Source organism: Mchenga conophoros, linkage group LG15 (genome assembly GCF_057382185.1).
Source record: "Mchenga conophoros isolate Kocher_MC1m ecotype Shallow Benthic linkage group LG15, M_conophoros_male_GT1.1, whole genome shotgun sequence".
Classification (NCBI taxonomy): Eukaryota; Metazoa; Chordata; class Actinopteri; order Cichliformes; family Cichlidae; genus Mchenga; species Mchenga conophoros.
In genome coordinates, this window is record NC_140540.1 from 21,534,662 (window position 1) to 21,562,474 (window position 27,813).

Genomic DNA, 27,813 nt, shown 5'->3' on the forward strand with positions numbered 1-27,813 from the left:
ACAGTCTATGATTCCAGCGACACATTTGGTTAATGGCAAGTAATTCATCATAATTTCTTTACATTATATACAGCACCTCCTTTCATACACACATGCAGCTCAAAGGACAACGGGATTTGTCTCACCTTGGCGTCCACAGGTTTTGTGGAGAACTTGTCCCTGCTCTCTCCATGCTCATCATACAGCAACACCACCCTGTCCACAGTGCAAACAGCGAACTTGATGTTGTTTGGTGCCCATGCCATGCAGGTAACTTTGGCAGCAAACTCCTGTCAAAGCAGGTAAACAAATCAGTCCTAAAGCACTTGTTTTATAGACTTGCTCTTATATGATGTCCTCTTTTAAAATCCTTCTAATGATTGTGTATCTGTTACACGTGTCTTTATGCTTCTACTCTAAATGAAAATCAGTGTTTCTCTCTGTTTTATCTTGTGTTTGGCCCTGATTTCAGTCTTTCTATAAAATCATGCTTTAACTGTCTGCCTAATTGTTGTCTATTTTTGCCAGTAGAGATACTCTTCCTTATGAGCGACAGATAGATGTTAAATTTGATCAGATACGATAGATTTAGGTGTTTTAAAATCCATTTAGCACGTGCAGACTTTTGGCCATGTATTAATCATAAACGCAGCGTTTATGTGCTAGCAAGCCTGGCTAGTGCAAAAATCCGCTTTCAATGACAGTTCAGCGTGGGTCAGTAAAATCAAATTCATGCAATAAATAAATAAATATATCACGAAACTGGTGCGCAGTTTCAGCTTTCTAGTATAAACATTATTATCTGGCTTCCAGAACCAGTTATTGTTAGCTAACTCGCGCTGGCTTCCTAGCACTACTTACCGTTAGCTCACTCGTCAACTTACCCGGGAGGTTAAAAGTGTCTTGATATACTTCAGTTGCATTCTGAGGGAAGCTCGTACACAGAATGGTATTATTACTGCTGGAATATTCCTCAGATTTTGGTCATTTTGCTAGCGAGCCAGGGCTAGCGCAGAGGAGGTTGGAAGTAAACTAACTGTGATCTCCTTAGTTACCGCTGGGGCGGGACTTGCGGTGCGTTCATAACAATAGGAAATGTGAATGTTCTCGGACAGTTTGCCAGCTCTCGCGCTTTTTTTTCTGCAAAAGGATGCCATTAAATAATTAAAACAATTTTAACCCGGTAGAGTCGTTCCAGGTTACGCCACAGGCCGTGAACAGAACTGCTTCGATTATGTGATTTCTATCCGTTTATTCTGTTTACTCTCTAAAGATGCTACGATTTCCGTCATTATATATCAGCCGTCAAATGACAGAATTCCCGGAGCTAAAACATGTCCACGTTTAGTAAGGGAAGAGTTCAGTTTAGATGTGATATTTAAATAGTCACATTTTAGACTAAGATTAAAAAGTTTTGAGGAAATTTCCCCCAAAAAAGAAAAGAAAAAATATGGAGATGCCGGGGATTGAACCCGGGGCCTCATACATGCAAAGCATGCGCTCTACCACTGAGCTACATCCCCTTCCGTATAGGAGCCGCGAATGTAGTATATTTATTCGCATACATCTGCACTATACCCACACTTGCTAACTGTTTCTTCGCTATATCATACTTGTTTAAAAGACAATTTCAATTCCTCATATATTATGTACATTGCTTAAACTTTCTTCAGGCATACCAAACCGTTGAATAAAAATATTAAAGTTAAATAAATGTAAATTTATGAATAAGTCTGGATTGTAGCCTCCACAAACTCAGCCTGCCAGATTGCGCACTTGTGAAATTTGCTGTTAACATCACTTAAGATTTATCTTTTACTTTTCATAATCTCTATATATTATTAGCCATTTAAATGGTGAATACACATCACACATTTTACGTCAATATCAAAATTGTAAGAGTTATAAGAACGTTTTTTCCTGTGCACAGAACAAAATGTTAAATTGCCGCTGCAGATACGCCCCTCTAGCGTGGTGACGTAGAGGTCACGTGGAAGTGTTAATTTTCCAAAGTGTACCAAGGTGTACCGGAAATCAGCGAAACCCTCAAGTGTATGACGAGATGTTGCCAATTTTTATGTCGCACAAAATCAGAGACAAACACATGTAAATTGTTTACTAAAATTTAGGATGCATATTGGCTCTAAAACAAAGTTACTCTAAATTTTTGATTCATGTAAACAATTTACTTATTTTCATGACAATATGCATTTTGTTGACTTCTAAAGATAAGAATTTATATACTCTGAATACTTGGCATTGGAACCAACTATTGAAATTATTAAGTTAAAGTATAAAAACTTTTCAAACACCTTCTTCTTATCCCATACTTCTCCAAATTCCACAGTAATTGTGTCAATTTTGTATTGAGGCAAAAACCTTTCATTAGGTTAATAGAAACACTAACACTTATATTGTAAGGTAAATACCGTACAATAATAGCGCCTACATTTTCCTAAATCATGTTCTTTTTAAGGCATAGAGATATAATTTTTTTTCATTAATATTTTTTGTAACATTTTTTAAAGTTGAGAGTTCTCTGGTGTTTGGGCGATCAGATCCCAGCAAACTAAACAGGGCACGAACGAATGTTGGACAATGTGGGTATGTCAGTAATGATAAGTGTTAGTGTAATTTATGGGGTTTATTTATTTAAATTATTATTTAATAAATCTAACTTGGAAAAAATATTGCAAACAGCCTAGTCTCAAATTCTACTAAAAGTTGATTCTGTTCATCTGGACGTAGCGTTTTGTGGGAGAAACGTTTCGTCACTCATCCAAGTGACTTCTTCAGTCTCAGCTGACTGCAGGGTTCTCCAAATCTTATAAACAGTAAATTTGCATAATGACTGAAACCAGCCCACCGAGGGAACAATGGGCTGGGAGGTCAGTTCCTTAATCATAATTATGCAAATTCTCATGACTGTTGATCAACAACCACTGACCAAAACCCATTGATCAAAGACCACTGATCAATGGCCATGACTACCATTCACAGAGAGTTGGGGAATGGCTGCAATCACAGCATTGTAAGATGGCGAAAGATGTACCCTTAGGCCCCCTCCTTGATTCAGAGATGGTCTTTCCCTTTTCACGTAAATGGCCTCCTTGACTCCGCGCTCAAACCAGCGTTCCTCTCTGTCCAGGATGTGTACATCCTCATCATTGAAAGAGTGTCCACTGGCCTGTAGGTGTAAATAGACTGCAGAGTCCTGACCTGACGAGGTAGCTCTTCTGTGTTGTGCCGTCCGCTTCGCCAGAGGTTGTTTGGTTTCCCCGATGTATAAATCCTGGCAATCCTTCTGGTACTTAACAGCGTACACTATGTTACTCTGTTTGTGTCGGGGGACCTGATCCTTGGGGTGGACCAATTTTTGGCGCAGCGTGTTTTGGGGTTTAAAAGCCACAGAGACCTGGTGTTTAGAAAAAATGCGTCTCAATTGCTCTGATACTCCTGACACATATGGGATCACTACAGGTTTCTGCTTGGGCAGTGGTTGTCCTTCTCTCCTGGATTAGCTGGAGCTTTCTTTAGGTGCCTTTCCCGCTTTGACAGAAGTCCAGCTGGGATAACCACATTTACTCAGGGCCTTCTTGATGTGCCGTTCTTCTGCCTCCCTGGCCGCTGTGTCTGTGGGGATGGTGTTTGCTCTGTGTTGTAGCGTTCTAATGACACCCAGTTTGTGCTCCAGTGGATGATGAGAGGCAAACCTTAGATACTGATCCGTATGTGTAGGTTTACGGTACACGTCAGCTTTTAGATGTCCCCCATTCCTGATGGAAATCTCACAGTCTAAGAAGGCTAACCTGCCCCTTTTCATATCCTCCCTGGTGAATTTGATGTGTCGGTCCACCGAGTTAATGTGATCCATGAAATGTAGTACGTCCTGAGATTTGATTTTCACCCAGGTGTCATCCACATATCTGAACCAATGGCTTGGTGGTGTTCCAGGGTAGGATAGCAAAGCCCTCTTTTCCACTTCTTCCATGTACAAATTAGCAATGATGGGTGAAACTGGGGAGCCCATGGCACACCTGTGTTTCTGCCTGTAGAACTGACCCTTGTATGTGAAGTAGGTGGAATGAAGACACAGCTCCAAAAGCAAACACACTTGGTCGTTGCTGACAGTGGTCCTGTTGCTGAGGTTGGGGTCATCCTGTAATCTCTTACGGACTACCTCCAACGCTTCTGTGACTGTTTCAGTCATTATACAAATTTACTGTTTATAAGATTTGGGGAAACCTGCAGTCAGCTGAGACTGAAGAAGTCACTTGGATGAGTGACGAAACGTTTCTCCCACAAAACGCTACGTCCAGATGAACAGAATCAACTTTTGAAGATTTACTTTCCTGGATGATTGAGAATGCATCAAGATGTTATTTTAATGTAATTTTCCTAACCTGACATTTAGCTATTTAGCTAAAATTTGCTTTTATATTCCTATGGAAAAGTCTATTTCTACATTTTTTTATTTTTTTATTTTAATACCAAATATGATTTAAAAAAAACTTTTTCTGTAGACACATCTGGCTTCAGCTGGACTCATGACATCTGTTTTTGAACCATAAAAAATTTCCGAATCTCGTTGTAACGCTTGTATTTTATGTTGAAAATCCCTAGCGGAAACGTGAAGCCTCAGTTCGTCAAACTTACCGTCGCGGCCTGCTGCCCGACTTCCACGCTGCTGGCGGCGCGTGTGGAACACATTGGTCTCATCGTCCCGTCCGAACAAACTCTAAACTGTCAACCTAAACATATTTCCTTTGTTTTGCTTCTCCCGGATTGAAATTGGATTCGTTTCAACATTCAAAGGTTTGTTTTTGGCCACCAGATCTCATGTTTATTGGTGTTTTTTGAAGTATTTTGTGACTCAGTCTCATCTACATCTCTTGCTTCCGCGCGGCAGAACGTTCACGTGGAAACTGGGACTCGTCACAAATCCTTCAGTTATCGGTATCTGCAGTTAGTTTCAGCTGTAATCACTACAAAAAAATGGCAAATATGGCAACCCTGATCCTGGAGGACGGGACGACGTTCAAAGGCCGCCAATTTGGTGCAAGCGTGTCGGTATCCGGAGAAGTTGGTACGTGTTTTATACTGTTTTAATTTACCTCAGACTCTCAGTTTATTATTGTGCATAATCCACCTGTGTATAATATAACTCAGCATGGGTTAAACATTTGCTTTGGTACATTGTGTAATCTGGATGTGTGGTGTGGTTTGCCCCTTTGTTCCAAGACGCTCATGGTTCAGAGTTGTAAAGCGCCAAATCCTCCTAACGTTCCCCCCCCCCCCGTGCCAAACTCCATTGAAAAAGAGTGGAATTTAGTGACGCCATCACAGCCATGCGCCCACCTCTACCTTCAGCGCCCACCTGTGTGTATTTTGGCAGGCAGATGTGACTAGGAAACTGCTTGCTGTGTCGTAATAAGCATGCCGAATTAAAGATAAGATAATAGTGATTTTGGATCAGGTCAGATTTTGACATTCAGTATGCGTGACTGCAGAGATGAGTCACGCAACGTTAAAATGATAAATAAAAATGTAAGCGTATGCTGGATGGAGGACGTATACCCGGGTGGAATGCGACTGTATTCCAGCCAGGTGTTATAATCCCTTCAAACGTTTATTACAGAAACACAAGTAGGTAGAACACAATAAAATAATCGACTATAGAGATCGAAAAACACATTGGATATCGTCTCATGAGATACAACACTTGAGATACAAAGATATAATTGTACTAAATATGAGAGAATCATAATTATGAGATAAAAAGTCATCCAAGTCCTAAACCATAAGAGTTTCATTGTTATTGAAAGTGCATCAGTGTGCATTAAAAAGAAAAGAACTCAGTTTGCTAATATTCTCTGACTCTAAAGAAAAAACCTAATTATTATTAACTGTCTGGCAGATTTAAGCTCTTGTAGTTGATATGATGTACTCAAGAATGTTTTGTGTGTTTAGTGTTTCAGACGGGGATGGTGGGATACCCCGAGGCTCTTACTGATCCATCCTACCGCTGCCAGCTGCTGACCCTCACTTACCCTCTGGTTGGCAACTATGGTGTGCCAATGGATGAAGAGGGAGAGTTCGGGCTGAGCAAGGTAAGCGGTTATTTAAACTCCAGGTGAAAATTAATTTGCAAACTTATTAACATATTTAAAGTGGAAAAGCGAGTCAGGATTTTTCTTCTTTTCTTCTGTGGGACGGTTTTATCTGAATGAAAGAAGTCTTAACTCTGATAAAACACACTGTCTCATCTGTTGTTGTCTTGTTCAGTGGTTTGAGTCATACAAGATCCACGCTGCTGCTTTGATTATTGGAGAACTGTCTGAAAGTCCCAGTCACTGGAGTTCAGCCAAGTCACTGGACCAGTGGCTCAAAGAGCAAGGCATTCCTGGATTACAAGGTCAGAAACCCAGAATAAAAATGGGCGTAATTTAATTGGAAAACTGCTCAGCATCTGTAATATATATTAATGCATAAAATAATCAGATGCAAGCTTTTCAATTTAATGCTACAAACTGTTTCCATTTTCTTCAGGTGTTGACACCCGCTGCTTGACCAAAAAGATCCGAGAGAAGGGGACCATGTTGGGGAAGCTGATAGTGGACGGGACTCCTGAGGAAAGTATTCCCTTCGATAATCCCGACAAGAGGAACCTGGTCCGAGAGGTCTCCATGAAGGTAACCACCAGGAGTTTTGTTACAGTCCCATCGAAGCTCTGCCAGCTCTCGAGTGCTAATGGAGGGCGTTATTTATGTTACTGATAAACTAGAAACTTGGAGATTTGATCTGTGGATCTAATTTTGTGAAGGTTTTTTTTAAAGCTCTAAAACATAGGAAAAGTTTAGCGCTCACACTTCAGCTCAAGTAAGAGGTTTTAAACTAAATAAAAAGCTTTTGTCTGTAGTTGTCTCAAAACATATTGTTTAGCAGGTAGCTTGCTGCTTGTTTTGTGCCTGTCAGATATTTAGATGTTTCTCTGTTTGGTTGTCTCCAGGAGCCAAAAGTGTTCAATCATAGCGGCAGCTTTCGTATCACAGTGGTGGACTGTGGCATCAAGTACAACCAGATCCGCTGCCTGGCTCAGAGAGGAGCCCGTGTTACTGTCGTACCCTGGGACCACCCGCTGGACACCGCCGGTCAGGAACACGCGCTATGTCGGGGATTTTTCTTCAGGGGAACTCGTACCACTTTTATCAGTGGTTACATAAATAATTGTTTCTCATCTTTTTCCAGATTTTGATGGTTTGTTCGTCAGTAATGGTCCCGGGGATCCCCAGCTCTGTCAGGCCACCATCAACAACGTGAGGAAGGTGATCTCTGTGGACCAACCAAAGCCAGTTTTTGGCATCTGTCTCGGACACCAGCTGCTCTCTCTGGTCATTGGAGCCAAGACCTACAAGATGAAGTGAGTACCTCAAACTCAACACCTCCGTAACCTGAAAGATAAATTGTTAAACTTTGATTCTTAAGTGATTTTAAACTTTTACCAACGTTTACTATCAAAAAGTAATGGTGCTCCATTATAAGAAAAATGTATTCAATTATTTTCAGTCCTGTAAACTTAACATGATTACTAATTTCTTCAATTTAACACACCTCTTTCTCTTTGTAATAAATTCGAAACCCTTCCGCAGGCTTGTTAGCCAGTGCTTGCTCTGGTGTTGTTAGCTGGAGCTGGACTAAACAGCAAGTGATTTAAAAGCACAAGAAAAAAATATCCTTCATGAGCAACAACAAAAAAAGATCCAGAGTGAAATTTTTGTGAAGGTGGATGGTGTGAAAACATTTTATCTAAATTTGTTTAAGTTACCTTTGCTCCATCTTTTTACTCCGGCCCCACAGCTGCACTGTTGTGAGAACAGCTGGTCAGAAGCTGAATTTCATGACCTTTGGTGGAAAGGGTGAGCACATGTGAATGAAGAACTCACTGTATGTTCTAGTGTAGATGTGGACTTGTCTTAAAGTTGTGAAATAGGACGTCCTCATATTTTGCAAGCCTTCCTGGCAGGATCATTGTGTTCCTGTCACTGACATTCCAGTCATTGCATGACTCAAGCAAGTATTAATATTGCCTTCAAACTGTTTCTAAGATTACGCAACACACATTAGCCAGCCTGAACGCACCTTTTAAAGGTTGAGCTGTAAAAAGTTGAGTGAATCTGTAGTGATGCGTTCACTGACGTCTGTCTTTTGCTGAGCCCTCGGGTGACTGAGGGCACCCTCTACTCTCTCTAGATACACAGGTTTTCACGCTCTCACTTTCTTTGTGAAATGCAGATTTTTGCTGTTCTCAGCACTCTGGCGTCTCCCTTATGATCACTAGAGGGTTGGATTGAGCGTCGTTGTTCTGAAAAAGGCTGAATAAACACGTCTGCCAAATTCTGTAGCCATATCTATTATGGGAGACTCAGCCTGATAAAGCTGCCATCGGCAGAGTCTGAAGGTCGGAGTGGGCAGCATGTGTCCTGCTGGAATGTGGCTGGCATCCCATCAGACAGATTACAGGTTGTTTGTGGAGATTCTTTCTGAAAGACTACAAGTGTCAAACAAGTCGTCCTAAAATGTGCTTTGTCTGTACCTGGATGAACAATCTAAAGGCCAAGTTAATTAAAGCTTCTGCTATAATAATGCCTCATTAGAGGGCACCTTGGTTAAGCTAAATGTATAATTATAGATTTTGTTAACCGTGGGAAATGTCTTTTATCCATCTTTTAATTAGTGTGTTATTTCCTCTTGTTTCTCAGGTACGGTAACCGTGGACACAACCAACCGTGCATCCATAATGGGACAGAGCGCTGCTTCATCACCAGTCAGAATCACGGCTTCGCTGTCAACCCTGACACTTTGCCCAAAGACTGGGACGTGCTCTTCACAAATGCTAACGACCACACCAACGAGGGCATCGTACACAACACAAAGCCTCTGTTCAGGTAACAGTCGGTGAAAGATGGAGTCCAGTGGTGATTCACTCTAGAAGTGACTGGTTCTGGTGCCTTAAGTGCCTCTGTACTGGCCGGAAAAAACCCAATTAAATCATTTGTGGTCCCTTTCATCCAGTGTTCAGTTCCACCCAGAGCACATGGCTGGTCCTACAGATCTGGTCGGCCTGTTTGATGTCTTCATTGAAACGGTGAAAGACCATAAAGAGGGCAACACTGGAAAATCTGGTATTCCAATTTAACTTTCATTTTTTATCATCTTAAATGTTGTGGTGCATATTAATTTATGTCTAAAGTACTTTTGTAGTTTTCAGTAGTAATTGGTATTTAATAGTAGTAATGTAACTATGCCTGTGAAGAAGAGAAACCCTTGTAAGTCTGGCTTGTGTAACAACTAATAAGTAGCAATTTGTGTGATATTTTTCCAGTGAAGCAGCGTCTGATGGACCACCTCACTTTCACTGGTTCCCCAAAGGCTGAAGGGCATGTCAGATCCAAAAAAGTCCTCATCCTAGGCTCAGGTGGACTGTCCATTGGCCAAGCTGGAGAGTTTGATTACTCCGGCTCGCAGGTCTGTGAAACAGGAGCTATTTGGTCTTATTTTGGGCTGTGTGTAAAGCGGAGGGTTAATTCAGGATTTAAAGAAGAACACTTGAACGCAGAGGACTTTTTTCTGTGCCTCCTGATGTTACTCTGCTCTGTTTTCCAGGCTATTAAGGCTCTGAAGGAAGAGAATATCCAGACTGTGTTGATCAATCCCAACATTGCCACTGTCCAGACCTCCAAAGATCTGGCTGACAAAGTCTACTTTCTGCCGATTACAGCAGAGTACGTCACTCAGGTATGGATTCTCTCTGTTGCAACTCTGTGACTGATGAAAGAAGAGAAACTGTGGACACAGTGAAATTTGTAGGTCAACTGTTTTTTGTTTGTTTGTTTTTTCGGATCAGTCAGTATTGACCCCAGATTGTGTTTGTCTAAAAGACTGAGGGGTCTCACATAATCACAGCCCACCAAAGAACACAGAGCAGTTCTGTACAGGTGTGTTTGTAGCTTTGGTGACTGTTGAAGGTAGTTCAGTCTTTTGTGTCTGTATTGTAGGAATTGGGACAGTGGGTTCTAGGACAACCTTTATTTTTATTTCTTTACTGTGGATAAGATACACTTTTACGTGGTCCATCACTTTGTTTGGTTGAACACTTGAATGCAGCACAAGTGTTTAAAAGCAAAGGCAAAACATGAGCTTTGTGTTGCAGCCCTTAAATCCGCGGCTCCATGGAAGTCATCATGTAAGATAAAGGGTGGTGCTGGTGGACTAAAGAGAGCTCGTTGCTCCACTCTGGTTTTTATATAGATGCAATATAGAGACAACAGCCAGTAATTAGTAAGAGGAAAAATAAGAGTGCGGATTAATAATGATAATGAAAAGAAACAAGTTTGAGGACAAATATTCCCTCAGATTTTTACCTTCTTTGCCCAGGTTTATTTAATGTAGTTTATGTTATTATTTTTATTTTTAAATTTCAGTGTTCATAATACGTTTCTGTAAAAATGTGCTGGCTCAAAGATATAAAAATCCCTGCTCAGCTTTCTACCTGCATCCATCATATGGCAGTATAGAGTGGAAACGAAGAGGCTAAAAGGCTTTTACAGTAAAAAATCAAAGATCACTTAAGCTGCTTTTAGTTCAGTTGCAGACTTCCAAATGTCTTGGACGGGATGAAATTCCCAGTGTGAAATCCACAGAGCTGTTTGTCTCATTTTCATGTGTTGTGAGTGCTTCGTGTCATTACATCTTGTTGTTACAGGTGATAAAAAATGAGCGCCCGGACGGCGTCCTGCTGACTTTTGGAGGTCAGACTGCTCTGAACTGCGGTGTAGAGCTGACCAAGCTGGGCGTTCTGGAGAAATATAAAGTGCAGGTTCTGGGAACTCCTGTTTCCTCCATTGAGATGACCGAAGACAGAAAAATCTTTGTGGAGAAAATGGAAGAGATCAATGAGCATGTAGCTCCCAGTGAAGCAGCTCTGTCGGTGGAACAGGTGAGGAGACGTGTTCGCTTATAAATTAATAGCTTCTGGATTGTTTTTTGCCCCAGTGAAGTCTAAATTTATCTGATTAACTCTGCTGTAGGCGGTGGCAGCTGCTGAGCGTCTTGGCTACCCCGTCTTGGTTCGTTCAGCGTTCGCTCTCGGAGGCCTCGGCTCCGGTTTTGCCAACAACAGAGAGGAGCTGACCTCTCTGGTAACGGCAGCATTCGCTCACACCTCTCAGGTGCTGGTGGATAAATCCCTGAAAGGCTGGAAGGAGATCGAGTACGAGGTGGTCCGGGACGCCTATGACAACTGTGTGACTGTGAGTAAAAGGAGACCAGAGAACAAACGGTTTATACTCACTAAAAAAAAACTGAGGGCGATTTAAAGTGGCTGTTGTTTCCTCTTGTTTAGGTGTGTAATATGGAGAACATCGACCCACTGGGTATCCACACTGGGGAATCCATTGTAGTGGCTCCCAGTCAGACGCTTAATGACCGCGAGTACAACATGCTGAGAAACACGGCCATTAAAGTCATCAGACATCTCGGCATCGTGGGAGAGTGTAACATCCAGTACGCTCTTAACCCCGAATCTGAACAGGTAAGCATATATGTGAAGACCTGGGTGATGAAAAGCACAAATAGGACTGTGTTCACCTATAAAGTGGATCTGTTTTGCATTTCCTTATTTTAAAGCCAGTGACATGCTGTAATGAATAGTACAGAAAGTGTAGGTATATTGAAATAAGCATGGGTGGTAACATGACTTGAAGTATATACAGTTTATATGGCTATAGGATGTACAGAGTGTGCGGCTGGATCTGCAGATAATGTAACAGCCAGGTATGTCAACGGCTTACATTTACTGTTTTGGCTCCATAACAAGGTTGTAAAAAGTCTTTGCTATGTAAATCCTAGTTCAATAAGTTTTAAAAGAAAATTGTTTTAGGTATCAATGTGACCAAGTTCATTTCATACAAACCAGGAATAGATTTGTATGAATAGGCTTTATGTATCAGAACAGGCCTTTAAACAGGTCTTGTGTGCATGGGGAGCTGGTATTCCTGCTCCTGGTCTAATTCCCGTAATGTCTGTGATTGAATTGTATCTTCTATGTATAATGTGTTGCAGTACTACATCATTGAGGTGAATGCCCGCCTGTCACGGAGCTCTGCTCTGGCCAGTAAAGCGACTGGTTATCCTTTGGCCTACGTAGCAGCTAAACTTGGTCTGGGGATCCCGCTGCCACAGCTCAAGTACGTCTCTCAGCTTAAGAACGGCGGATAATGAACTAACAGGGGCATCGCTGCTTTTACAGAATGATGACATCCAACAAAGACGTTCCAGTATTCTGCCAAACTGAACATTTTTTAAAAGTGGGGTTTAAAGTATTCAAGCTTAAAATCAATTTTTGTATATTAAACGACCAAAAAATAATTGTGACGCATAGATGCCTGTAAAGTAAGGCAGCACAGACTCTCTGCCTTCACTGCATGTGGACCCCACAGTGTCACACAGACCCAGGAAACATGTAGCTAGTCAATCATTACACTTAAAGACATCTGATCATTGAAATTCAATCTTTTTTTAGTATAAACGTGCTCACAATTTTTCATCAGCAAAGAAATTTGGAAACAAGATGATATTCATCACCTGCACAGCTGGCAGTTTGGTTAATTTGAAGTTATTGTTTTGACAAAGCTGCTTTGAGCAGTTGCAACATAAGCATTGTAGTTTTTTAATTTTTTGGCATAAATGTCTTAACTGTAAAGCGCCTTTAAATTAAGCGATTCACCAATGAAAAATATTTGCACTGCGTCTGTATTTTTGTCCAGAAACTCAGTGACAAACTCAACGACGGCAAACTTTGAGCCGAGTTTGGATTACTGTGTGGTGAAGGTGCCTCGCTGGGATCTCAGCAAGTTCCTCAGGGTTTCCACCAAGATAGGCAGCTCCATGAAGAGTGTTGGTAAGAGGCAAAAGCGAGCTTGGAACAAAAATATGTTGTAACAAATTGTAAATAGGTAGTAGATTTAGTACTGTTAGTATTCCAGAGCATTTTAAAAATACTTAGTTTGGTCTCAGTAAAGCTAACAATAAATTCACATGGTCATTTTTTGCACCTACTATGTTTTTTCTTTCTTTTTTATTCTTATTTATTCATTTTTTCTGCACTGCTATCACAGCAGATTTCTCCATGAGGGCATTAAAGTTTTACTCTACTGCTTTATTTCACAGTTTGATTATAAAGTTAACCTTTACCAGTGCGGGCAGAGAAGCCAGTAAGTCAGGTGCTTATTATGGATATTGTGCTCAGTGCTTGAACCTTTTCCTCGACAGGGGAGGTGATGGCTATTGGTCGTAGCTTTGAGGAAGCCTTCCAGAAAGCTCTGAGGATGGTGGATGAGAACTGTGTTGGCTTTGACCACACCATCAAGCCTGTCTCTGAAAAGGTAACCTCCCATAGCTGAAGTCCAGGTTAAATGGTTGTACTGGTTAAAAAATGCCTTGCTGCTGCACGACCTGTTCAGTGCACAGTGTCAGCAAATACTTTATCCCAGGTTGAAAGATTTTTAACCATTTTCAGCCAAACATGCAATGATTTGCTTCATATTTGGTCAGAACACAACATTAGTGCTTTTGCTATGCAATGCCATCGGCTTTTAAGGATGAGTGATGGTGCTGCACATTAAAGCATGTTGATCTGTTTTACTACGCCTCTATTAGGATGGTGACCCTATAAATGATTGTGATAAGGACATTTTAAAAGGTCAAAACTGTATTGTTCTGTCTTAACGGGACCAGTAGATGGTGCCAGATCTCCCCTGAGCGATCTACTACTGTAATGCTTCCTGCTTCTGGGTTTTTTGAGGAATGTTTCATTGCATGCTGTTAATCATGTTCTGCTACTATGTGTGTGGCTGATTTATTTTTATTTATTTATTTTGAGAAAATAAGCCCAAATGTCTGAGCTGATGCTCATGGCTGGCAAATAACTAGCAGCACTTTACTTCACAGTTAGTATGTTGTGCTCCCTCTGCTTACCAGGAGTTGCAGACTCCTACAGATAAGCGTATCTTTGTGCTGGCGGCAGCATTCAAAGCTGGCTACACTGTGGAAAAGCTGTATGAGCTGACCAAAATCGACCGCTGGTTCCTGCACAAGATGAAAAACATCGCCGACCACGAGCTGCTGCTGGAGACCTACAATCAGGTAAGGCCGATAAGACATAACGTGAAAAAACTAAGAGCTGTTCGAAATGGATTAAGATGCTGGATTAATTTCCTTCCGTCCAGGATGAGAGCTCCATGCCTCCAGAGGTGATGCTTAAGGCCAAGCAGCTGGGCTTCTCAGACAAGCAGATAGCACTGGCTGTACAGAGGTGGGTAGGAAAGGAAATAATCACTGTCTTATTTTAACTTAATGGTAACTTTCTCTGTGATTAGGGTATTATCAGCATGAAATGTTATTTTAGATAAAGTGCTATTAAAGAATCCAAACTTCCTTGGTTTGTCCTCTATCACTGAATCCACGTTTCCCTCTAACAGCACAGAGCTGGCCGTCAGAAAGCTGCGTCACGATTGGTCCATCCTGCCAGTGGTGAAGCAGATTGACACAGTGGCGGCTGAATGGCCGGCTTACACAAACTACCTGTACCTGACCTACCACGGCACAGAGGACGACCTGAGCTTCAACGATCAGCACGTCATGGTGATCGGCTCGGGCGTGTACCGCATCGGCAGCAGCGTGGAGTTTGATTGGTGCGCTGTTGGGTGCATCACCGAGCTCAGGAAGGTAAGGCCTACGTGAGACTTTAATACCGGATGCTCTCTTTATGACTGAGTTAGTCTTTTACCTCACTGAAATTGAATCCAGGGAGCAGGAAGAACCGCCTCCATGTTCAGTTCATCTCTTTATTTCCTTTACTAAACTATTTTTTTTTTTTTTAGCTTGAGAGGATTAATTTACTTATTTATGAAAAAACATACAAATTTAGATCTTTTTTTGTCATTTATTGTGTTGATTATTACACGTATTATTACACCCCAGAGCCAGTAATCCAAATGTTACGAAATAAGCATCAAACCATTTGCAGATGGGCTATAAGACCATCATGGTGAACTACAACCCCGAGACAGTCAGCACAGACTACGACATGTGCGACCGCCTCTACTTCGATGAGATCTCCTTTGAGGTAAGTTTTAGCTGATACGGGAAAGTGTGATTGTGGTGAATGTGACTTGATTCAAGTCTCACATTTTGGGTGAAAGTAGCCTCTGGGCTCTTTGTTGCAAGTCATCCCCTCAAACTTTCTAACACTGTTATTAATTTCCTTGTACACGTATTAATCTGCAGTGTTTCGTGGTTAGAGATGAGTATTTCTATGCATCTTTCAGGTGGTGATGGACATCTATGAAAGGGAAAACCCAGAGGGAGTGATCCTGTCTATGGGAGGCCAGCTTCCCAACAACATTGCCATGTCGTTGCACCGCCAGCAGTGCCACATCTTGGGGACTTCGCCCGAGTTCATCGACAGCGCTGAGAACCGGTTCAAGTTCTCCCGAATGCTGGACACCATCGGCATCAGCCAGCCGCAGTGGAAGGAGCTCTCAGACACTGAGGTACAGCAGACTGACGATGAGCTCGTTTTATGTCACCGATGTCTCGGTCTGTAAAGTTAAAGATGTTTAACCCTCAAATGTTGCCTTAATATGCTAGTAAATTATATTTACTGTTATTTACTATTGTACATACAACACTAAGAAAAATAGTTGCAAAGCCAGCGTTCGATGACGTTTACGTTTCTTCTTTGCTCTAGTCTGCTGTGAAGTTTTGCGAGACGGTCGGTTATCCCTGCCTCGTTCGCCCCTCGTATGTTCTGAGCGGAGCGGCCATGAACGTCGCCTACAGTGACAGCGACCTCGAGAAATACCTGAGTAACGCTGTAGCAGTGTCCAAGGAACACCCTGTGGTCATCTCTAAATTCATTCAGGAGGCTAAGGTAGTTAAAGACCCGATAATTACAGCAGAATTATTGATTATTATCAAGTTGAGTTGAGGCTGTACTGTTTATAAATTTCGCAGGAGATAGACGTGGACGCTGTCGCATGTGACGGTGTAGTGATGGGCATTGCGATTTCTGAACACGTGGAGAACGCTGGAGTTCACTCTGGTGACGCCACCTTGGTGACACCGCCTCAGGACCTCAATCAGAAAACCATAGAGAGGATCATGCAGATCGTTCACGCCATCGGTCAGGAGCTGCAAGTCACCGGGCCGTTTAACCTGCAGTTAATTGCAAAGGTAAGAAGTACATGGAAATACTGTTAAATGCTGTTGCTGAGGACGTGAATTTAAATTGTTACTCAATGCTGATACTTTATGTAGCTTTCTTACAGTATTTTCCAGATTCCGGTAATAAACAGAGTCAGATTTAGGGAGACTAGTCTTCTTCTTCTGGCATTTAAGGCTGAACGGGGAGTTGTGGTATAAAAACGTATAGTTTTGTAAAGTTGGCACAGTTGCTCAAATTAGCCAAGCATGATCGACCTTTTTAATCCCCAACCTGCTGGCAGAAATGTCCACCTATTAAAAAACACATATCTCTCTTCAGAACTATGACGCCTAAATAAAAAAACCTTAGTTTATATGGTGAAAAATTATTTGAGAGAATCTTGAAGAGCTGCTGCTCCTCCACATCGAAAGGAGCCAGATGAGGTGGTTCGGGCAACTGACAAGGATGCCCCCTGGATACCTCCTGGGCGAGGTTTTCCGGGCAGACCCAGGACACGCTGGAGAGATTATATCTCTCGGCTGGCCTGGGAACGCCTTGGTGTTCCCCCGGATAAGCTGGAGGAGGTGGCTGGGGAGAGAGAGGTCTGGGCTTCTCTGCTTGGGCTGCTGCCCCCGCGACCCGGCTCCGGATAAAGTGGAAGAAAATGGATGGATGAATGAATCTTGAAAATGAACAAGTCTTCCAGTACAGAGTAAAATGTGAGAGTGAAAATATTGCGTGTACTTAATAAAAACATAGAAATGTTTGGGGGTTATTTTCTGGTGTAACAGAAATATACAAGTGCTACGTGGATTTTTTTCAGGTGACCTCATTGTTGTGCTCCTGAAGCTTTTAAAAGGCAGCTGGGGTCATTTAAAAAAAACAAAAAAACTATGCGTCAGAGCAGCGGTCCCCAACCTTTTTTGCGCCACGCAATATGACCGACAATATTTTCACGGACCGGCCTTTAAGGTGTCACAGATAAATACAACAAAATAAAACTAGTACCGGTACCAAAAAAAGATTTATTCATAACACACATGAAAAGACCCAGGAAAACAGAGTTAACGATAAAAACGATAACAAAATAACGCTGAAAACTGATTAAAAACCCTGAAAACTATACATTTCACACCTGAGCCTCAACTCTCGCGGCCCGGTACCAAACGACTCGCGTACCGGTCCGAGGCCCGGGGGTTGGGGACCGCTGCGTTAGAGCGAGTACCAAGGACACCAGGAAAGCAAAGATTAATGCAGTGTTAGTTTTTGAGAGAAGCTGAGCTTGGTGCCAATCGTTCATATAAGAGTTATGTCATCTTCATGCAGAGCAAGCAAACTAACAAGTTACTTCCATGAAAAATAAAAGTAAATGTGATGCTTTTGCTGTAGATTTGGGAAAACAAGCTACAGATATGTTTCTTCCCGTTTACAGCCACCACAGATGGCATTGTTTGTCCGTTACTTTAAGGTGTTTACATTGTAAAGTACAGACCCTGAAAGTCCTCATTAAGTTGTGAAAATTAAGCTGTGTCAATAATGCAAAGGACAGTTATGTCTTCTATCAACACTGGTCAGAGCATTCATTCACCGCTGTGTTTTTTCTCTCAGGATGACCAGCTCAAAGTGATCGAGTGCAACGTCCGAGTTTCTCGCTCCTTCCCCTTTGTGTCCAAGACGCTGGGAGTGGACTTGGTGGCTCTGGCTACCCAGTACATTATGGGGGAGGACGTGGAGCCAGTGGGCCTGATGAAAGGGAAAGGGATTGTGGGAGTCAAGGTAAGCAGTGTGGAAGCAATCATAAATTTCCCTTCATGTTAAATCACTTTTGTCTTCTCATCTGACTGAGCATCACAGATTGCTTCAATGTCCTCCAGGTCCCTCAGTTTTCTTTCTCTCGGCTGGCCGGAGCTGATGTGGTGCTCGGGGTGGAGATGACCAGCACTGGAGAAGTAGCTTGTTTTGGGGAGAACCGGTACGAGGCTTACCTCAAAGCCATGCTCTCCACAGGCTTCAAGATCCCCAAGAAGAACATCCTGCTCTCCATCGGCAGCTATAAGGTACTTAAAGGTTTCGACTGACAAAAACACAACAGATAGGGATCCAGATGTGAACAGTGAGTTCAGCTCACAAGTGATGCAGCTGGAAGTACGAATGATGCATTTTAGTGGCACATTAAAGGTGCAGATGTTTTTGTGGCTGATCAGTCACATGGGAATAAACAACAGATTTTATGCATCTGCTACTTTTCTAACGAGAAAAGCAACAAACCTTGATTATTTGTTTTTGCAGCAGCTGTTGATGATTCCACCAACAGCTGATAACTGTAAATATTATCACCATGAGACCAGATGTAGTTAAACTCGATCAAAACCATCTCAGCAACACAAATGGAATAAAAATCATCGGACCACATTTATTTTTCTGCGGCGTTGAAATATTATGATCTGTTTGCCTGAATATATAAAAACTATAAGGGGCGACCGTGGTTCAGGGAAGTCTAAAGATATGAATGCTGGGTTAAAAAACAGCAAATGGAACTGTATGAAAAGGCCATCGATGTCAGATAAGATGAGCTGAAACTGAAACTGTCTGTCTACGACAATAGATTTAAGAAGTTTAAGAGTGATCTGATTTTAAGGAGCACCTGCAGAGTGTTCCGGTTGTGTGAAGCATAGTAAACGAAATAGATTTTTCCAGCTTTCAGCACTGATGTTATGATTTTATTGTTCATCCAAACTATTTGCATTGACTTGTGTTTGCAGAACAAGAGTGAGCTGCTGCCCACCGTGCAGGCCCTGGAGTCTTTGGGATATGACCTGTATGCCAGCATGGGCACGGCTGACTTCTACACAGAGCATGGAGTCAAGGTAATTCTTTTAACACAGGCTTCGTTTTTTTGGAGTAACAAACTTTATTTAAATCAAAATCGACTTATTTTGCAGTGGCACATCTGTGAGTGACTCATGAATATGGTCGTGTTTATATGTATTTGTTTTTAAATGCTTTAATCCTGGTAACCCTTTACATCTTTATCATTCCTCTTGAATTGCACATTAAACCAAAGATTCCAGATGAGCAGCACTTATACATGGATACAATGTAGCTGTAAAAATGTTTTATTTTGCTAGAGCTTTTGAAAAACAGCAGAAATCTATTTAGAAATGTCATTGTTCATAATTGTGGCGTTCACTTAAGTACTTTAATACTTAAAATATAGTGTTATTAATCTATGACAGGATGAAATCAGGATAGAAACTTTAAGACTCTTTAAGATATTGTCTTTAAGTTTGTTTTGTCTCCTTGTACAGGTGACTGCAATCGATTGGCCGTTTGAGGAGTACGACAGCGATGAATGTGCCACCAAAGAGAAGCAGCGCAGCATCATGAACTACCTGGAGGAGAACCACTTCGACCTTGTCATTAACCTCTCCATGAGGAACAGCGGAGGTCGAAGGCTCTCCTCCTTTGTCACCAAAGGCTACAGGACCAGGCGTATGGCTATCGACTACTCTGTCCCGCTCATCATCGATATCAAGTGCACCAAGCTCTTTGTTCAGGTACGCGATCTGTTTTTTTTTTTGTTGTTTGTTTTTTGTTTTGTTAGGATGTTTTGTGTGATGTGGTTCTATGGGAACATGATTAATAAAGGGTGACTTGTTTGCAGGCTCTTCGTCAGATTGGAAGGACCCCACCAGTGAAAACTCATGTTGACAGCATGGCATCCCAGACACTCGTCCGTCTGCCCGGTGAGTGGTCGTAAACGGCAACAACAACACTAATGTAATGTTAGATGTTTGTTTCTGAAACAGGAATTCTTGAGTCTTTAAAGCAAAGTTGTTCAAAGACTGAGGTTCTTTAAACAGTAAATACTTCATCCTACTAAAAGCTTTACTAATTACTTGCACTAATAGTTCAGCTTCTCATTTTAATTCTTTTTCACATAGTACTGTTTTTTTCTAAATATTTGAAGTCGAGCTATGCAGACAAACTAGTACAAAGATACCGGGTGAAGTATTTTGGTTTTTGATTGAATCACAGGTCTGATCGATGTCCACGTTCACCTACGGGAGCCTGGCGCCACCCATAAGGAGGACTTCTCCTCAGGCACAGCAGCTGCTCTGGCAGGAGGAGTGACCCTGGTGTGTGCGATGCCCAACACTTCCCCCGCCATCACTGATGCTAATAATCTGGCTCTGGTGCAGAAGGTAAACCCACGTTTTTAAATTGTATTCGCTTTTTAATCTGTTGGCTGATCCTGTTAATGCAGAAATGTTAAGATTTTTGTTGGCAGTGACCAGAAAGGACAAGATTAGAAATTAGTACTTCAGTATTCAGTAAAATTTGAAGCGATATGACATTGACTCCTGTTATATTGTGTCACCAGTTAGCCAAAGCAGGCAGCCGCTGCGACTACGCCCTGTATGTGGGCGCTGCCACGGACAACGCTGCTGTCCTGCCGCCCATCGCCAGCCAGACCGCCGGTCTGAAGATGTACCTGAATGACACATACTCCACCCTCAAGATGGACAACGTCTCCCTGTGGATGGAGGTAGGCTGGATTTTAAGTGTTGCTGGAAGGCCATTAGAGATGCTTCAGCCCTAACCATGTGGATCTGTTTAAAGCACTTTGAGAAATGGCCCAAGCAGATGCCCATCGTGGCTCACGCTGAGAAGCAGACGGTGGCGGCGATCCTCATGGTGGCCCAGCTGTACCAGCGGCCAGTCCACATCTGTCACGTGGCCAAGAAAGAGGAGGTAAAGAGCTGTTTCTTATTGTTGTTAATTTTATGCAACTTTTACTTTATTTTAAACTATTTCAGTGGATTATTGAGGTATTTTACTTTTAGTCTGTTTTATTATCGATTGCTTCGGCTGTTAAAGTGCATCTTATCTTAATTTTTTGGATTCTTTCCTACAGTTTTAATACTACTTAATGATTTTCAGATCCTGGTAATCCGAGCTGCAAAGCAGAAGGGCATCCAGGTCACATGCGAGGTCGCCCCTCACCACCTCTTCCTGTGTGAGGATAATGTGGCGCAGATCGGCGACGGTCGAGCGCAGGTTCGACCCATGCTGGGAACACGCGAGGACATGGAGACACTCTGGGAAAATCTGGACATTATCGACTGCTTTGCTACAGACCACGGTCAGAGAGCATTCATTTTCTGTCACGATCATGCAGACAGACTTGTCTTCGACCTTCCTGAACTGTACGGTTTTTGTTTTGTTTTGCTAGCTCCTCACTCTGTAGACGAGAAGAACAGTGAGCGTCCTCCTCCTGGTTACCCCGGTCTGGAAACAATGCTGCCTCTGCTGCTCACCGCCGTCAGTGATGGACGTCTGACTCTGGATGATATTACCAGACGTCTTTATGACAATCCACGCAGGATCTTCAACCTGCCCGTTCAGGAAAACACCTACGTGGAGGTAAACAGACAAACACAATTAAAGGGAATTCATTTTAAGGAGACATTATTTTGATGCAGTAATTAGCAGCCTATCTGTACTCTGATGAAATATGTTCCTAATTATTTATCAATTACGTGTCTTTCAGGTGGACCTCGAGCAGGAGTGGGTTATTCCTCAGGCCATGCAGTTCACTAAGTCTAAGTGGACTCCTTTCGAAGGTATGAAGGTGAAAGGTAAAGTCCGCCGCGTGGTCCTGCGAGGAGAGGTGGCCTACATCGACGGCCAGGTCAGCATTCGTGCGTTTTGCTTTTGAACAAGAAAACAAAGAGAATAAATGTAGTTGATCTAATAAAGTACGTGTCCTGTCTCCTTCAGGTGCTCGTGCCTCCAGGTTACGGTGAGGATGTGAAGGCTTGGCCCACTTCTTCCACCCATCCTCCAGAACCTGTCAAAGAAACTCCAATGGTAATAAAAGTGAATGCGGTAATAATGCAGCTGCCTTCCATGCTTTCTGTTGTAAGATAAAGACTCTACAATAATATTACATCACATTGGTGTTTTGGCCACCACCATGATTATTTTTGGAGCCAAAATTGACCAGATTTAAGAAGAGAGTGAAGTTATCTGCCAACACTAACACACTTCTTTAGCAGCCATAGCCATGAAGAACGTGCACACAGCAGCAGATATCGGCTAGTTGATGCTAAGTAAACGTAACTGAAAGAAAACACTAGAATTTCATTCAACAAATTGAATAAAAGAACTTCTTAGATGTAATTAGTTTAAAATGCTGTAAAAGACACAGCAAGCAAAATCGAGAGGTTCAGATCAGTGATTAAAGTTGGTGTTTCTTCCATGCCTGAAATGTCTGGTAGGAGGCAAACAGCAGGTATCAACTTGTTCCTTTTGAAATGTGGAGGAAAAGCAGCTCCTCACTTTATTCCTAAGAAAGAGGTCTTAGACGCCACCGTTTGGAGGAAGCTCTTTTCTGGTGCTTATATCCCCGGTCTTCTTTCTTATGAGCGTAGATGACATCTAAAAAGTTCACAGAATTTGGTGAACGTACAGCTAACAGAGTTTAATTACAAACAAAAACCTTTAAAGCCTGTACTTAGAACTGTTTTGAGTGTTTCTTGAACTCCTCTATGTGGGGATTACTTCATGTGTTTTGTTTACATTAATTCTGCTCCATCAGACTCCTGAGCGTCGGCGTCCAACTCCACCCCGGGATGGAGTGCGGACTCGAGCTGCGAGCCCACGACGCATTGGTGGAGAAAGCCGCTACCTGCTGCCGCCCCGCATCCACCGTGCCTCTGATCCCGGCCTGCCACCAGGTATTACAGCTCCCAGAATGCTTTGGAACAGCAGATTTTTGTTTTACCTCGAGGGTTTCTCCCAATGTTTCTACCAGTGTATTATCAGCCTGCCTGGCTGTGGTGGGGCGTGGTCTGCGGTGCCGTACAGGGAGGGCGGACGCACCTGCACGGCATCCTTAATCACGCCCACCTAGTTAAAAACACGGGGACTCAGGGGTTTGGGTGGGTTGTGGTGAGATGTAAATAAAGATGGCGCCGAATGATACTCCGTGGTCCCGCCGTGCCTTATTCTCGCCACACTGGCCTTAACAGGGGATTTTTAAAGCCTTCTTTAGGCAAAAGGTATCAATAAGTTGAAAGAGGGGTTAAAAAATGAAGCAGATGTTATCATATCATTTCACATGTTCAGCTGGTATGTCCATTAATCAAGTATGTCAAAACTGTTCATTGCCGTATAAAAACAAGTTTAATTAAAGTTGTTTGATGTTCTCCTGCTGATTCTCAGTGAAACACCTTTGCTGTGTTCCAGTCATTGATACACTGCGACTCTTATCCCCACAGAGATGGTCATGCTCCCACCAGCCGCTGCTGTTGACGGGTACAGCCATCCTCCCCCACTGTCCAGGCTGCTGTCCCCACAGTCTGGGTCAGGACAGGTGCCTCCTGGTCAGGTGTCACACCTGCAGATGTCTCCTCTGCTTCACCCACTGGTGGGACAGCACATCTTGTCTGTCAGACAGTTCAGCAAGGAGCAGGTACGCCGAAGAAGATGAAACACACTCTGGGAATGCTGACAGGTTTGAAACAAGATCTCGGGTCTGAACAAAAGCTTATTTTTGTGTCCTTCGTTTGTTTCAGATCTCACACCTGTTCAATGTTGCTCACACTTTACGTTTGATGGTTCAGAAGGAACGAAGCCTGGAAATACTCAAGGTATCTCCTAAACGTGCCTCATGTTACTGCACTATTCACTAATTTCAGTTATGTGCTGTTACAATGGTGGATGTTCGTATCAAACATGACCAAAGTTATAGAATGATGAGGTACCTTAAAGTAATCCCTCATTCCTCATGCCTTCCTGTTCAGGGTAAAGTAATGGCCTCCATATTCTATGAGGTCAGCACTCGCACCAGCAGTTCCTTCGCAGCGGCCATGCAGCGTTTGGGCGGCTCCGTCGTCCATTCCAGCGAGGCCACTTCCTCCTCGCTGAAGGGAGAATCGCTGGCGGACTCTGTCCAGATCATGAGTGGCTACGCTGACGTCCTCGTGCTGCGTCACCCAACACCTGGAGCTGTAGAGGTGGATTTTAGATGGATACTTTTTTTTTTTATTAAAAGTTTTCTTTACATAACAGAAAATAAAGACTAATTGGTCATAAAAGTAAATGCAGCAGCACCCTGTTGTGTGTTTTTTGATGCTTGTTTAGTTTGAAGATGAGTTTTTAATATCTTATGCACGTGACTCCTTCTCCTCAGAGCGCGTCCCGTCAGTGCCGTAAGCCGCTGATCAATGCTGGCGACGGTGTCGGGGAGCATCCCACTCAGGCCCTGTTGGACGTCTTCACCATCAGAGAGGAGCTGGGAACGGTCAACGGCATGACGGTGAGCGACATGATTCCTTTTTAATTTAATCTTCAGCCAGAATAAAACTTTACATGAAAACATGTTAAAACTGTGGCGTCTGTCAGATAACGATGGTTGGAGATCTGAAACATGGCCGAACGGTTCATTCCCTCGCCAAACTGCTGACCCAGTACCGCATCACTCTGCGTTACGTGGCTCCCAAAAACCTCCACATGCCAGCAGAGATCGTCAGCTACGTGGCCTCAAAGGGCATCAAACAGGTGAGGACTAAACATGGTTACACAGCAAAGGGGAGTTTTCACAAATATGTACTAAAAACTGCTAATTTAAAAAACATGTTTGTTTGCAGGAGGAGTTTGACAGCATCGAGGAGGCTCTGCCTGACACCGACGTCCTCTACATGACGAGGATCCAGAAGGAGAGGTTTGCATCTGAGGAGGAGTACAAAGCCGTAAGTTTCATTTCACCGACGGGTTTTATTTTGTGACACAGATACTTGCATATACTCACAGCGCATCTGTAGTTAGGCCTGGTGCTTCCTGCCTCATGCTGGCCCGGTAATCGTTTTTGATATCGTTCAGTTGGTCTCATGGTGACATTTTCCCTAATCCACTATTCTGCACTGCAAACTCCACTGACTCCATCTGGTGAAGCTGGGGTTTGTCTGCATTTGGAGTTCATCTTTAGTGGAAAGCAGCTGATTTGTTCAGTTATTCGTCACAAAGTTCTTTCCAAATGAAATATTTCTAGAGGCAAAACTATTAAATAGAATTGTCTTAAGAAAACAAGAAGATATGCGAGAAAGAAGGCGTTCCCTCACCCCTCTACAGATGTAAGCGTGTGGGGAAATATGGAAGTGGAACCCTTTAGCTAAGCATTCATAGGTGCAGACAGAACCAGTCAGCTCAGGTCTCATGTGACTGGATGATCCCGGAGTATTTTTGATCTTTAACTGTGACTCTGTTGTTTCTCTCAGTGTTTTGGTCAGTTCGTCCTCACTCCTCACATCATGACTGGAGCCAAACAGAAGATGGTGGTGATGCACCCGCTGCCCAGAGTCAATGAAATCAGGTGAGACGCGCTCAGTCAAATGTCTGACAACAATATCAGTTCCAGCTGTGTTGTTTAAATGTTGCTTGAGCCCTTAAATGGGCTGCAGAAATGTAACGTTTTGTGTACAATGTCTAATTTCAGTACGATTTCTTTTAACTAACTTAAATTTGAACTGAATTTTATTTTAACCCACCTTACATTATTTGCTATTGTGTTGATTAAGTGGACTAATGATCTGTTTCTCTTTATTTCTCTCAGTGTGGAGGTGGACACAGACCCGAGGGCGGCATATTTCCGTCAGGCGGAGAATGGCATGTACATCCGAATGGCCCTGCTGGCCACCGTACTGGGCCGATAACTCAGTGTGTGTCACAGGCTGGGTCTCTGACCCAGCGCTCTGAGTTCATTTTGTATTTGTCTCATTTTAGATATGTGATTAGTTTGTGTCATTCCTATTTAGCTTTAGTTAAGGAAAGGCAGTTATTAATTATTGTTTCCTTGGTTTCTATGTTTGAGTTCTTGTATCGTTCATCACGTGTTAGGTCTGTTAAGCTTGTGTTGTCATGTCTAGTTTCAGTGTTTCCTGTTTTATTTTGAAGGAGTCGTGTGTTCTTTGTTCATTGTATTTAGTTTCACTTCCCCCGTCCTGTCATTAGGTTCATGTCAGTCAGCTGTTCCTCCATGTGTTCCCACTTCCCCTAATCACCTCCTGTGTATTTAAGTCCTGTGTTTTCAGTGTGTCATTGTCAGATCGTCTGCTTTGTTTGCAAGCCAAGAAGTTGCGTCAAGTCTCCTCGCGTCAAGTCCATGTTCCTGTTGTAGGTTTTTAAGTTAATTTAGCTCACCCAGTTTAGTTTATTGTTAGCCTTGCATTTTGCCTTTTGTTTCCGTCTGCATTTGGGTCCACCCTTCACTCTACACACAATCAGCCCTGCTGATTGTGACAGTGTGCTGCTTCTTTGTCCTACAAACTGTCAGAGAAACAAAAATGTATCTTTTCTGAAATCTATACATTTCTCATTTCCTGCCCCCGAGGGGTGCAAGTAGGTTTAAATACTAGATTTAATACGGAGTTAAAGTTTATAACATGCTGCTGTAACACAGAACTTTTTTTTTTCTCCAGTCACACAAATGTTTACTTGTTTTCTTTCCTGCTGTATTTCAAGGTTCCTTTATTTTTACATGTCTTAAAACCATTAACATAATTAAAATATAGAACCAGAATCTGTCTTGTTTGAAATGGTTAAGAGATGATCAGTGTTTGTGCATCGATGAGCCAAATCGAGGAGCAAAGGGAAGAAATAGGAAGTGGGTGCTGCTATCGATGTCTTTTTATATATATATATATATATATATATATATATATTTGCAGCTGCTGCATCTGATTAATGATGTTTAAAGGGACCAATGAGGATGTCAAAGAAGATAAATCCTGAATGCATTTTTACGTTTAGACCAATTTACTGGACCAGCTTCATCAGATGTTTGTTTGGGTTGGCACAGTCCTCTGAAAACCAGCAATGGTGGTTTACGCCTCGAGGTTTTTCAAAAGAAAATTTCTAACAAAATAGAGAAAAAAATATTTTTACTACACCAAACAATCCGATTGATATTTTGTTTTAAAATGAGCAAAAGCAAAACTAAGTGTCTAATATATTTCTAGGTTACCGGAAAACCTTCATCATTCCAGCTCTACATGAGTATAATGGTACGATACGACTTACTGCACATGTTTGTATCATGATTTCAGTCTGTTTCAGAGTCGTGACATCCTTGGTTGTATGAAATGGTTGTTTCCCTTTCTTCAAATGTGTTGCATTAACTGCAAGTGGAAACGCACAAATATCCTCAGAGCACAGTCTTTGATGATTTTGGGGTAATCTCTGTAACTATCAGTAATTTCTTACACTGTTGACATAAACTTTTTTTTAAAATCAAAATCCAAACGGATGTTTGTAAAGTGTCGAACGACTTCTGTGTCATGTGGAGAAATAAATAATGAAAAAGGATGTTTCTCTTTGTGGTTGATTTCATTTACAGTTTTTTCTGATTGCTTAAGCACATTTATTGTAACTATTGGCTAACTTTGCAAAACTCACAAATAAGAAAACCTGTCACCCAATAATCAAAACATTGTAGTTCTCTTGCAAAAGCAAACACAGCCAGATTAACTCTTCACACCTTCGTAAAAATGGTGTTTCCGTATCAA

The 27,813-nt window shown here is 42.3% G+C and overlaps 2 protein-coding genes and 1 non-coding gene across 3 annotated transcripts in view; 1 reads left to right on the top strand and 2 right to left on the bottom strand.

Moving 5' to 3' along the window:
- Positions 1-1,031, bottom strand: part of ift172 (intraflagellar transport 172) — a 54,517-nt gene extending 53,486 nt beyond the window's left edge. The window contains exons 1-2 of the mRNA XM_085246133.1: positions 864-1,031; positions 126-269 (exon numbers count right to left, since the gene is read on the bottom strand). Of these exons, the coding sequence (XP_085102259.1) occupies positions 126-269; positions 864-902 (183 nt within the window). The 5' untranslated portion in view covers positions 903-1,031. The remainder of the gene's footprint in view (positions 1-125; positions 270-863) is intronic.
- Positions 1,032-1,430: 399 nt separating this feature from the next.
- Positions 1,431-1,502, bottom strand: trnaa-ugc (transfer RNA alanine (anticodon UGC)). The gene has a single exon. It is a non-coding gene; the product is annotated as a tRNA-Ala (tRNA).
- Positions 1,503-4,636: 3,134 nt separating this feature from the next.
- Positions 4,637-27,610, top strand: LOC146558264 (multifunctional protein CAD-like). Its single transcript, XM_085246283.1, has 45 exons — positions 4,637-4,794; positions 4,889-5,065; positions 5,950-6,089; positions 6,265-6,394; positions 6,529-6,671; positions 6,989-7,130; positions 7,228-7,399; positions 8,739-8,924; positions 9,052-9,161; positions 9,362-9,504; positions 9,643-9,774; positions 10,742-10,975; positions 11,067-11,288; positions 11,381-11,569; positions 12,100-12,224; positions 12,804-12,937; positions 13,309-13,421; positions 14,017-14,181; positions 14,265-14,350; positions 14,517-14,763; positions 15,065-15,163; positions 15,366-15,590; positions 15,788-15,970; positions 16,054-16,272; positions 17,852-18,019; positions 18,118-18,300; positions 19,006-19,110; positions 19,552-19,800; positions 19,908-19,989; positions 20,282-20,448; positions 20,628-20,792; positions 20,867-20,998; positions 21,188-21,389; positions 21,480-21,670; positions 21,798-21,938; positions 22,028-22,117; positions 22,848-22,986; positions 23,530-23,723; positions 23,827-23,901; positions 24,055-24,267; positions 24,444-24,569; positions 24,656-24,811; positions 24,901-25,002; positions 25,528-25,622; positions 25,863-27,610. Exons 2-45 carry the CDS (start codon positions 4,975-4,977, stop codon positions 25,960-25,962), a joined length of 6,705 nt encoding a protein of 2,234 aa, XP_085102409.1. The 5' UTR covers positions 4,637-4,794; positions 4,889-4,974; the 3' UTR covers positions 25,963-27,610.
- The last annotated feature ends 203 nt before the right edge of the window (positions 27,611-27,813 follow it).